Source organism: Chelonoidis abingdonii, chromosome 1 (genome assembly GCF_003597395.2).
Source record: "Chelonoidis abingdonii isolate Lonesome George chromosome 1, CheloAbing_2.0, whole genome shotgun sequence".
NCBI classification, from domain to species: domain Eukaryota; kingdom Metazoa; phylum Chordata; order Testudines; family Testudinidae; genus Chelonoidis; species Chelonoidis abingdonii.
In genome coordinates, this window is record NC_133769.1 from 243,786,189 (window position 1) to 243,799,034 (window position 12,846).

At 41.6% G+C, this 12,846-nt stretch overlaps 1 protein-coding gene across 3 annotated transcripts; it reads left to right on the plus strand.

Moving 5' to 3' along the window:
- The first annotated feature begins 416 nt into the window (after positions 1 to 416).
- ZBED1 (zinc finger BED-type containing 1) lies at positions 417 to 12,529 on the plus strand. Of its 3 annotated transcripts, none has more exons than XM_032772489.2 (2): positions 417 to 594; positions 7,427 to 12,529. In XM_032772489.2, exon 2 carries the CDS (start codon positions 7,478 to 7,480, stop codon positions 9,563 to 9,565), a length of 2,088 nt encoding a protein of 695 aa, XP_032628380.1. In that variant the 5' UTR covers positions 417 to 594; positions 7,427 to 7,477; the 3' UTR covers positions 9,566 to 12,529. The 3 variants fall into 3 exon arrangements, with proteins under 3 accessions (XP_032628380.1, XP_032628381.1, XP_032628382.1); XM_032772490.2 differs by lacking the exon at positions 417 to 594 and adding an exon at positions 1,007 to 1,467; XM_032772491.2 differs by lacking the exon at positions 417 to 594 and adding an exon at positions 1,498 to 1,906.
- The last annotated feature ends 317 nt before the right edge of the window (positions 12,530 to 12,846 follow it).

The window sequence follows — 12,846 nt, forward strand, 5'->3', positions numbered from 1 at the left end:
TTATGGCTGTGGGGGCCCGGATCAGGCCTCCCTTTCAGGAGGCACCACAGGGCCCCATTACTTTCCCGCTGCTCAGTTCTCCACCTGCTCTTCAGCAAATCACAAAACACCGGTCCCGGCCAGCTCGCCCCTGCTCCTCCCGTCTCCGTGGCAGCTAAGCGCAGCCTTGGCTGTACCCGCCTCAACTAGGTGGCATCGTCCTCCCCCGCCCCGCCGCCCGCCCCCGGCGCCTAGGGCGCTGCCGGAGGCATGGGGCTGCTCTCCCCTTCCCCGCCCTGACGCGGGGGTGCCGCGCACATGCCCAGAAGCTAGCAGCGGAGCGTCCGGGCGCGTGGCAGCCTGTGACAGCGGCGGCGCTCTCCCTCCGCTGGTGTGGGTCTGCAGCAGCGCCGCGCCCGCCAGCCCGGGGCGGACACACACACCACACACCACGGGCGGCGCCGGGGCCCGTCCCCGCTTCTCCCCGCGCCGAGGGCGGGAGGTAGCCAGTCGCTATTGTCTCGGGTGCTGCCGCGCGTGCAGCTCTATTGCATCGGCCTCGCCGTCGCCCTGCCCAGCTGCTGCGTCGCCTCCGCCCCGCGGCCCCCGCGCCAGGTGAGAGCATCGCGCCCCGCGCCGCTGCTGCCCAGCGGCGGTCGTGGGCCGCCCCGTGCGGAGCGCTGCTGGCAGGGCCCGGGAAGCCGCGCAGTGGCACCAGGCGCGGACCGCCGGGCACTGAGCCCGCTCTCCTAACGGGGCAGGGGGGAGAGCAGGAGGCCGGCGGCCGCTGCCTCTTTGTAGGCTTCCCTTCCTCCCCTACCCGGGCCCCGCTCTCCCCGCGGGGGCTGGGCCGTGGGCCGTGACCTTGGCCCCTGCGCACAGCGAGGCTCTGCAGCGCCGCCCCCGGGGAGCGCCCCCGTGCTCTGGCTCCTACGTGTGCGCAGCCTGCTGTCCGGCCGCACCGGGGCTCTGCTCCCTGCCAGGGTTGCAGTACCACAGGGTCTGGCCTAGCGCTCCTCCCCGGGGAGCTGCACACGCTGCTGCTTCTGCGCCGGGCCACCGAGCTGCGCGCTACAGCCTCCCCGCGGCCCGCTGCGCTGGTGCCTTCTGCCCGCGCCTGGCTGCTGGGCTGGGTCCGCTCCGGACCGCTGGGCCCTTTTCCCTGCTGGCTTCGCAGGCAGTTCGTGGGCTTCAGCCTGCCTGGTTAGTGCTGGCATACCGGGTTACTGGGAGACACCTACACACGCCCCCTCGCTACTTGAACTGCACCCGTTCCCGTGCTAGATGCATAGTCTCTCCCCCTCCGCCCAGTTTCTGCACTTGCCCAGGCCGCTGCGTTAGGCCCTTGCATCCCTCTCTGCTGCTGAACCTGGGTGGCCTTGTGCTTCAGTTGCTGGACAGACTCCGGAAAGCTGGTTTCAGCTCCCGGCATTGCCTCAGATTCAGGCGTCAGTTTTGATCTGTTTGTGCCTCAGGTCCCAGCCTCACGTGGGTGTTGAAGATTGATCAGTATTTGTGATGTGCTCAGATACTGTGGTGATAAATCTATAAGAAATCAATCCCCCTAGCTTCTGCTGAACAAGAACTGTCTGCTTTGCCTGGATACCTTCCTCTGTCCTGATCCTGCACCTAGATACTAGGCTAGAATCCTCCCTGTTCTCCTTGCCTGCTTTTGAATTCTGCAACTCAAGTAAATTCCTCCATTTCTGCTAAACTTGGCCACTGGACTTTATTCTTCCACACTCCTGGCCACTTGATTACATCCTCTTTAAAATCACTCTTCCAGTATTGATAGTGGTGAACTTCTTCACTGAATCCAACTCTCATAGACCGCTAGTTTTCTCTTCCCACCCAGCCACTGGGGGGAGTGTTGGTGAACATATTCTATATGCTGAATATATATTGTCATTAATTGCCAGTATTTCAGGTAACAGTTCATTTGTGTTACATTTTAAAATGATTTTTGTGGTCAACAGAAAACTTAATGATGTTCTGTTTCCCCAAAGTAGGTGTCTATGAAGGAAGCTTAAGGTTTTAAAAAATGATTAGTCTGAGAATCTCTTCAGGCCAGACAGCAACACAATAGGAATCTTAAATTTAGAAGGACACTAATTTTTAAAAACACTTCTTAATTTGTTGGTGCTTCTAACAGCTCCCGGCAGCTTGGGAGGGCCTGAAAACCATGTAATGAGTGACAGCGTCACTGCAGCTCACTAGTTTGGTTCTGTTTATTTTCTCTATCTTCAAATGTGGCTCTTATGGAATTGATGATGGCTTTAACAAGAATAATAACAAAACTGCAGGTATAGTGATGCAGTTCAGTGAGATTATTTAAAATATGAGGCCCAAATCAACTTATTGTATAGTTGAGGTACTAGGGAGGAGAGAAAATAAATTTCAGTGTCAACCATTAATTTTTGTAAAATTAATGCAAAGACTGGACAGCACAGATTTTCACACATGGATTCATTGGGTAATGTTCTTCCATACTAATAATTCTAATGCAGATTTGAGTTTTGCTCTCATTCTCAAAAACATATAACATGCCAAAAAGAAAAAAACAAAAAAAAAAGGCAGATGTGTGCCTACAGTTTTATGTCAGCTGAGCATTCTTCTAGCATTAGTTTTTCTTGGCAGGGTAAAATTGTGGATTATGCCTAGGGTGTGTAATGCTTTCAAAATAATTTAAAACTGAACAGAAATATTATGACAAAGATTGACCCAAACATTTTATTTTGTTGTAATCTTAAATATAATTACCAATCAGAAAATATCAAGAATGTGTTTGAAACAGTGTGATTAAAAAACCAACCAGCTTGTGAACAGGGGTGTTTGATATGGACGTTAGCCTAGACTAGGTAAGATTTCAAAGTAGTGATCATAGTATGACAAAAACAACACTTTAAAATGTGAAAGTAATAATGTGTGTTTTAGAATGGACATAGTCAATCTTGGATCAGTAATCTGCTACTTTTATTGGAATAAAGATGCAACAATTGTGTCAAGAATTTAGTAAACTAAAAATATTTTAAAATACAGAAGTTGAAAGTTTTTTCTAACCCTTGTAGTCCTCAATTCTCAAAAAGATATGGTTACTGGAATAAAAGGTGCATAAATCAGGTATCAATGAGAAACATTTAAAAAAACATTGGGGGGAATAGGAGAGAGCCAAAGATTTGTAGTTTAGCTCCTCAGGGCTCCATGTTCTGGAATTTGGACCTCAAACCTACTTGACCGTATCTACGCTGGCGAGCCACATAGCCATAATTCAGCATAGGTGCAGCTCCATGGTGGAAGCTATATTATAGAAAGCCATCTGGCATCCAGTGATTGATCTGCCTGGTGTTGAATTAAGGGTCTGAAGTGTACTAGTGTAGCTGTAGCCCTTATATCATCAGAAGCTGCATTCATTGAAAAAAAAGTTTGTTATACTATTTCACAGAAATATTCAGGAGCTGCAGTCTAAAGTAAACTAAATTAAATTAGTCCTCTTTTCCTGAATTAATCAAGGTTGTATGCTGTTTTCACTCTACAATTTAACTTGTCTTTCTAAAAACTGACTCCTTTCCTACTACATCCTGCTAATATTTGTCTAATTTTACAGATATTGTTTAGGATGGTGTGTATGGAAAGGACAGTTTGAACTGTACAGGTGAGCAGCTCCAGGGGCAAAATATATTGCAGTAGTTTTGATTTGTGAACTGAAAACACAAAAGTATATAACATGAAAGTGCAAACATGAAGGTGTAAATTTCACAGCATTCCAGGGTAGGAATATCAGGAAGTTTGCTTCAGACTCTGAAACTGAAACACAGAAGGAGGAATTTCAATGCAGGTTGTGAATTTAATGTAGACTTCACAATTAAGTGCAGTGCTGGATAGTAAAGGAGGAAGAGGAATGATATGAATTATTATTTAAACATTTCTCAATACTAATTGTATAAAATAGTATAATTAAAGATCAGTATGGTAATGTAATATATATCTGTTAGTGCTGTGTGTACAAAAATAATTAATTATTCAAATAGATACACTGCATGCATATTCTTCTCCCACCGCTTAACTTTAATAATTTAAAATGCTCGTACTGATATTTTAATGTAAGGTGTGACTTTGCCTCAAAATCAAGTTTTAAAAACAAAAATCTAATCAGTGAATTTACAAAAGATGAGCTAGCTAATTGTGACACCAGGAAGTTAATACAGGAAATGTGGTTCCAGCCCATTGAAAGTCATCTAATTGTTTTTTTCTTTTTAAAATCATGCTCTGTCTGACACTAATTGTTTCACAGAATAGGATTTTCTGTGATCATGTTGAAGAGTTGTCAGAAAATTTTTGTTTTTTCTCATGCTGCATTTGATCTTCTGTTGCATAAATCGTTTCATTGAAATTTGGCTCCAGACGTACTCGATGCTGCATGTTTTGTACTTGTAGAGAAGACTTGTTAATGTTTATATTTGGTACTTGAGAGATGTAGAAAGTGACTTAGAACTGAGTGCTAATATTACTCATTCATGTTTTTAAAAACATCTTTTAACCTGAGAAACTTTAAATGTGCCCAATTTTCTCTTTCTAATTAATCTAAATGAAATTATTTTCTTCTGGCTTTGACTATAATTTTCAAAACTATTAATAATAGAGAACTTGGGTCCCCCTCAGTTTTGATTCAAGTATTAATATCTTGTATTTCATATGGAGAAAGTATTATAATAAATAGAGGATGCTGTACTTCCTGTCTTAAACAAGTATGTTTCCCTGTTGTTAAAATGATTTCACTCCAGAGACAGTTTGTGATCCGTTGCTGGTTAAGTGATTCACATATATGGGAGGAACAATATCTGGGATCCATCAAGATGAAAGGAACTATATATAATGTACATGTAAGATATTATTAAATTATATTCAGAAAAAGTCTACATTTAAAAGAGAGCAATTTAGATAGCAAAGTTATGTGTGCTTCAGTATTATAATTAAGGTGGTGGTATGCTGATGTATCTTTAATTGTGGCAATGCTATGGTATACCACTCTAGTTAAACGTTGAGTCTATATACAAATGATAGAAAAGATCTTACAGTCATAAAATCAGGTGGAGTGTGCCTGGGACACTCATTCAATTTGAATGAATGTGTTTTTTTCTTGTTCTATGACAGGATCTGTAGGTTGTAGAATTTCTCTCCTTAATTTTAAATATTAAAGGCACACCACCTGTTTTATTACGCTACTTCCTGTTTGCGTCCAGGATCCTCTGTGTTACAGTAAGGGATACTCTGGGATAAAATGAAATTTGTTGAGTCTGTATGTGTATCAGAAACCCTGTGACATGGTTTGAAATAGAGGTATCTGAAGCAATAATAACAGCAAATACTGATATGGTACATCATGCCAGTGCAAAAGATGAAGCTATTAAAACCATCATCTGTAACATTATACTGTATATACCTCTCTTTCAAAGTTATATTGTCATACAATGAGAATGCATAACATGGAGTTATTAATATGGATCTTTGGAATAATACAGCATAATCATGTTGGGTCAGTAATTGATATTGATGACTGAAGCACTGGAATTAGTCATAGCAAAGGACATACCAGAATTCAGAGCACATTTTAAAAAACAGAATAGTTTTACCTCCTGATGCAGAATCTTCAGATGTAAATATTTAAAGAAATCAACCAAAGCAGAAAAATCTGCAACTCCCCCTCATCTGTAACCTTCAGTAACCTTGTCTTACTATTTTATTAAAAAAACCCAAAATATTAAAAAATAACTAGAATAGTTAAAAGGAACAAAAGTCCCTTACTCCATAAAGTCAAGTATTGGAGGGGTAGCCATGTTAGTCTGGATCTGTAAAAGCAGCAAAGAGTCCTGTGGCACCACCTTATAGACTAACAGACATATTGGAGCATGAGCTTTCCTGGGTGAATACCCACTTTGTCGGATGCATGTGACATGCATCCGACGAAGTGGGTATTCACCCACAAAAGCTCATGCTCCAATACATCTGTTAGTCTATAACATGCCATAGGACTCTTTGTTGCTTTTCTCCACAGAGTAAGCCCACAGGAGCAACGGCACTGAAAAGGTACACACAAACATTCTTGCAGGTCTGCAACAATGTCATGAAAAGCCTGCTAGCTTGTCTTACTCATCCAGGGCTTTCTTTTTCTGTTTCCTGGCATGGTGCTGCCACTGACAGGGAATGATGGGGACATGTCCTCTTCCCCCAACTTACTGATTTGTTGACGTCCCATTCTCAGTAGAATGCATCATGAACGTATTCTCAACTCTGGTCTTCTCAAATTTTTGTACGTGCCTGCACCACTGTTCCCTGATGGCTCCTTTACCCTCTCCTTACTGATCTTTGTTACCCATTTACTGTGCATTTCAAGAATGGGGCTGTTTGTTGTTCTGAGGGTCTGTTGGCAATGATCTGGCTAGATGGCAGCCATGGTAGAGGTAGACAAAGCAACATCTACAAATGCAATCTCAGCCATGTGTAGTGGTGCACTGGTGCAGAGAAATGAGCTCTGGCAGGTAGTTGCTTGAAGGGAGACTGGTGGCTTTATTATACTTTTCTGGGAAAAATATTTTGCCCCATGCAAATCCGTAGGTATAATTTTCCAGAGCACACTCTAGAAAACTCTTACATTTGTTCTTCTGAACAGCTAAAAAGAATGTTCAAACTGACATATTTCAATGCATTGATAGAAGTTCCCCTGCGTGCCTCTCTTCCTGCAATTATAAGGTGCTGATATTCCAGGAGCCAAGAGCTCTGAACATTAATTCCACAAAGAGGCAGGCAGGAAAGTCTTCAAATGTATATTGTTGCTGTTCATGAGGGCTCTGATCCTACTTTAACTGAATCCAGTTGGAAAATGTCCTTTTGATTTGAGCAGAGCAGGATCAGTTCCATAGTTGTAATGTATAACTTAAAAAATTAATCTCTAACAAAGTCAAACCAATTTAATAAAATTGGTTTCAGCACAAACATTTATTCCTTGTGTATCAAATTTTTGCTGAAATAGCAGAAACAGCAGAGTTCAATAATTCTTGTGCAAAGGGATGTTGACTCAAGCTTAAGTATAATTTCAGGATAGGGGACTACTATAACAAATGTATAATGTACGTGACAATAATGTTCTTAAACTCTACAGTGATTGTTACACTTGCTCTACCAAGAATTTTCATGTTACTCAAGAAACTCAGTTTTTCTTGGTTGTACTAGCTCAGTCACAGCATCGCTTCACATATTAAAACACTTTTATTTTTGACATTCTAATGGGTCTTCCTATAGGTCACACTTCCTGTAAACTTCATCTTTAATTTTTCAAATGTAATTAGTAAGGTAGGTTTCTTGGTGTATTCACAAAAGCACTGATATCACATACTTGAGTGTGCTCGACGTGTGCTTTCTCATTGTATCTTTATCTTACTGCCTTTATCAGGTACTCATTAATGAGTGAAGGATCAAAAGGTGGGACGGTGGCCAAGAAGCAATGGAGAATAAAAGCTTAGAAGGCTCGCCATCAGATCTAAAGTTAGTGGCTCATCCAAGAGCAAAGAGTAAAGTATGGAAGTACTTTGGGTTTGATACCAATGCAGAAGGATGCATATTACAGTGGAAGAAAATCTATTGCCGCATCTGCATGGCCCAAATTGCCTATTCAGGAAACACATCCAACCTTTCATACCACCTTGAGAAAAATCATCCTGATGAGTTCTGCGAATTTGTGAAAAGTAACACTGAGCAAATGAGGGAAGCGTTTGCTACTGCATTTTCAAAACTGAAGCCAGAATCATCACAGCAGGTTGTTCAAGACACTTTAATTATGAAGACCAGCCACAATTATGAAAACAAAAAGCATCAAGAATTGACTGCTGCTGTGATTAGCCTAATTTGTGAGGGCATGTATCCTTCCTCTATTGTTGATGAACCCACATTCAGGGCACTTTTGAGAACGGCAGATCCTAGATATGAACTTCCTAGCAGGAAATATTTCTGCACAAAAGCAATTCCTGAAAAATACAATGCTATTAGAGAAATTGTGTTAAAAGAACTTACTGAAATTCTATGGTGTGGCATATCCACTGATATGTGGAGAAGTGAAAACCAGAATAGATCGTATGTAACACTTGCAGTTCATTTTCTGAACAGTAGCCCTTCTAACTGTCTGGCTGTTAACTCCCGGTGTTTAAAAACATTTGAAGTGCCAGAGGAAAATACTGCAGAAACTATTACACGAGTCCTCTATGAAATCTTTATTGAATGGGGGATCAATACAAAAGTCTTTGGTGCTACAACAGATTATGGTAAAGACATTGTGAAAGCTTGCTCTCTCCTAGATATTCCAGTACAAATGCCTTGTTTGGGGCAGACTTTTAATGCAGGAATACAACAAGCTTTTCAGCTTCCAAAACTGTGCAGCCTCCTTGCTAGGTGCCGAAAACTGGTGGAATATTTTCAGCAATCCACAGTCGCAATGTACATGTTAAGTGAGAAGCAGAAGCAACAAAATATTCTCCACTGTATGCTTGTAAGTGATCGTGTTTCCTGGTGGGGAAGCACACTTGCCATGTTGCAACGTCTTAAGGAACAGCAGTTTGTAATTGCAGCAGTTCTTGTGGAGGACAGCAATAACCACCATCTGATGCTGGAAGCCAGTGAATGGAATACAATTGAAGGCCTGGTGGACTTACTTCAACCCTTTAAACAGGTTGCTGAGATGATGTCTGCTTCAAAATATCCAACAATAAGTATGGTGAAACCCCTGCTCCACATGCTTCTAAATACCACATTGAACATCAAAGAGAATGATTTGAAAGAAATTAGCATGGCCAAGGAAGTGATAGCCAAAGAGTTATCAACAACATACCAGCATACACCTGAGATAGACATGTTTCTCAATGTTGCAACTTTTCTGGACCCTAGGTACAAAAAACTACCTTTCCTTTCAGCATTTGAACGGCAACAGGTAGAAAACAGAGTGGTGGAGGAAGCAAAAAGCCTTTTGGAAAAAGTAAAAGAAAACACTTTCAGGCCTGAAGAAAAGTTCTTTACAGTGTCAGAAGAGCCACCTGTGAAAAAAATAATCATCTCCTCTACTCCTCCCCCTACCAGCGCAATCAATAACATGCTTGCAGAAATATTTTGCCAAACAGGAGGGGTGGAAGACCAAGAGGAATGGCATGCTCAGATTGTTGAGGAATTGAGCAACTTTAAGTCACAAAAGGTTCTTGGTCTAAATGAAGACCCACTTAAGTGGTGGTCTGACAGACTAGCATTATTTCCTGTTTTACCAAAGGTACTTCAGAAATATTGGTGTATACTAGCCACAAGAGTCTTCCCTGAACGCCTTTTTGGTTCCTCTGCTAATGTTGTAAGTGCTAAGAGAAACCGGTTAGCCCCAGCTCATGTTGATGAGCAGATCTTCTTGTACGAAAACACTCGCAATGTGTCTGAAGCAGAACCTGAAGATGAGGATGAAGGCGAGTGGGGCTTGGAACAGGAACAGATTTTTAATTTAAATGACACAGTAAATGTAAGCAGCAATTTCTTTAATATTCGAGACAGTGGGTTCATTTAACAGGAATACTATGGTACATTAAATAAAGAAAAGGTATTTGTCTTAAGTTACCAAAATTGTTCTGTTTGATGCTATGAATACTGTAAATATTGAACAAGCGTAAAGGCTTGGTTTAAGCTTCTATTGTATATGTCTTGCTCACTATCTTAAAACATGAATAACGTTTGATTATATAGCACTGAAATGAACAAGGAAGTAATTCTGCAAAGACCATAACTCCTGACTCTGGCCCCAATTTCAGGAAAGCACTTATGCATGTGTTTAATTCCTGTGTACTTCAGTGGGACTTGAATGTGCTTAAGTGCTTTCTGTAATAGGAATGTTTTCTGAATTTGGACCCTAAACAGAGAAGTTTTAAAGATGTACAAATCCACTTCTGAAGCCAACATGGGTTAGGATTTCAAAGTTTAAATTCCTAAATTTAAAGTTGATTTAAAAATCCATAAGTCAGATCTTCAGAGACTCTTACAAAAATATTAGGAAGAAACTAGACAATAAATAATTTTGAGCCTGATTTTTCACTACCTCATACTTTTGGCCTCGTCTACACTGCAAGTTCTACTGGTATAACTACATCAATTAGGGGTGTGATTTTTGTATTGACATACAGGTACAGGCTCTAGTGTGGATGCAATTATACTGATACAGCTTTTTTGCTTCCCAAACCACAATAAGCTATATTGGTTTAAGCACTTCTATGCTAGTATAACTGCATCCACACCAGGGGACATTTTGTCACTTAGTCATACTAGTATAGTTAAAGTGGTAAAACTTTCTAGTGTAGACAACCCCTGATGTCACCCTTACATTTATACTAAATAGGTGGAAGTCACAACACATCAGAATTGTGGCATTTTACACTCACTTTGTCTGAGTCTAAGTCAGTGGTTCTCAAACTTTTGTACTGGGGACCCCTTTCACAAGCAAGCCTTTGAGTGCGACCCTCCTTGTAAATTAAAAACACTTTTAAATATATTTAGCACCATTATAAATGCTGAAGGCAAAGCAGGATTTGGAGTGGAGGCTGACAGCTCACAACTCTCCATGAAATAAACTTGCGACCTCCTGAGGGGTCACGATCCCCAGTTTGAGAACTCCTGGTCTAAGTGGTGGCTACACAAGGTGTAAAGCAGCAAAGAATCAGGCCCCTGAAGGATGGGGGAAGTAGGGAGATTGGAAAATGGCAAGGACCATATTTGTTTTTATACAAATTGTTTTAATTTAAATTGGGACTTTGACCAGGGGGTTAGAAAGATCTTCGGTAGAAAAAGCCTTTCAAAAAAGTAAGCTTTAATTTTGTGTAAATGTATTTAAGCAGGGAAAACAACCCTCACTCAAGTTGTTAGACTTTGATAATGTTTCCTGTTATGTCAGCACTTACAAACTTCCTTTTCCCCTTCTTCCCTTTAAAGTCAGTTTGTAGAGGGCTTTGGTCTGGCCCACCTCAATACTAGTTCTGATTAATCATTATGTGTACTGCAGTAGCTCCCCCTGTGTCTCTATGCCTAAATATTTTAAGTCTTTTTGAGTATTTGGCAAAATAAAATAATAAAATGCATCTCTTAGGAAGAGCTACGTGTCTAAAACAAGTCTATAGTCCACTTTTTGCCTGAGAGTGGGGAGGCAGCCAGCATATTTTGCTTATGCCCAGGGGGACTTTTGGAACTACCATATTATAGGCAAAGTTTTTTTTTCTTTTTTCATTTCCCAATTGGAAATGTTCTGGGAATATTGCTCTTACCGAATAGAATACAAATTGTCATTAGTCTACCACAGGGATCGGCAACCTTTGGCACGCCCTGGCAGGCCGGGCCAGTTTGTTTACTTGCTGCGTCCACAAGTTCGGCCGATCGCAGCTCCCACTGGCCGCGATTCGCTGCTCCGTGCCAGTGTGGGTGGTGGGAAGTGCAGGCGAACACATCCCTCATCCCGTGCCGCTTCCTGCAGCTGCCACTAGCCTGCTGCATCCAGTGGCAGCCGCAATCGGCCAAACCTATGGACGCAGCAGGTAAACAAACCGGCCTGGCCCACCAGTGTGCTTATCCTGGCGAGCTGTGTGCCAAAGGTTGCTGATCCCTGGTCTACAATGTAGCGTGAAGGTATAGGTGGGATTTCCCCTGAAAGTCTGTGTATCAGGTGACCTTGGAAATCATTCAGTTGTTGCAGAGATCAGAGACATTCACTCTGTTGTCTTAGTCTCACTGACTATGCTATAAAATGCATGTGTACATATAGCACTCAGATACTGCGATGATGGACAGCAGTATAAAATGCTAACACAACATGTATATGTCACTTATTTTACACATTGATTGCCAAGCTGATGTAACTTACACTACCACATCAATTTTAAGAGTAACTTTTACCACCATTTGTCACCTAATGAATTTGTTGCTAAAGGAGCTGAAGCTGTTAACATAGTGCTTAATTTGTGCCAGGGTTGAGCCCCCAGCACCTCTGGGCTTGCCACTTGAGGAATGAAAGTAAAAAAAAAAATTGCTTGAGACTTGGCAATTCTTTCATTAAAAACTAAGCACTGTGTTAACACCAGAGGTTTGAATCTCCTCTTACACTACTGTAATTAGGAGTAGCTTAACTGAAATCAGTGGAGTTACACCAATGTAAAAAAAAAGAAAATCAGCCCATCCCCTCCCCCCCAGGTCTGAATTCAGCTTCTCCACCCGTTTCCTTGTGGACCATCTGAAGACTAAAATTATCATGCAGTGCAACCTGTTTTCTCCCCAAATCGCTTTCACCAATGCCAGTGCAATGCACTGTTTTGCTCCTTATGGCCTTTTAATTTTTGGTATCCAAAATAAAATGGTAATTGGTTCAGTTGACATGTCTCGTTGTTCTAAGACAAAGCCATTGTTAATCCTACCCATTGTCTGTGAGTTTTTATTTAATGTGCTAAACTTAGAATATTGTTAAATAAACCAGAGAAATAAATTAGCTACTAATTTATTTGTCTGATGTGTGTTCATATCTTCAGCACTTTATGACATTGAACTCTCCAGCACGAAGGCCACGTTATATTTCAAGTTTTTCAAACTATGTATAACCCCTCTGTAACTTACTGAAGTATACTATACAAATTGTTCTGATAAAAAATATATTAAGGTCAATAATACCTGTCATTGAAAAGCTTAGACAATTTCTCTTCATAAGAATTACATGCCATTTTCAGGCAACAGTACTGCCATGTGGGTGAGCCAAGTTGCAACACTGTCCAGCATGCTGCCACAACATGAGTAAACGGTTCATTATTACTGTGGTGGGAC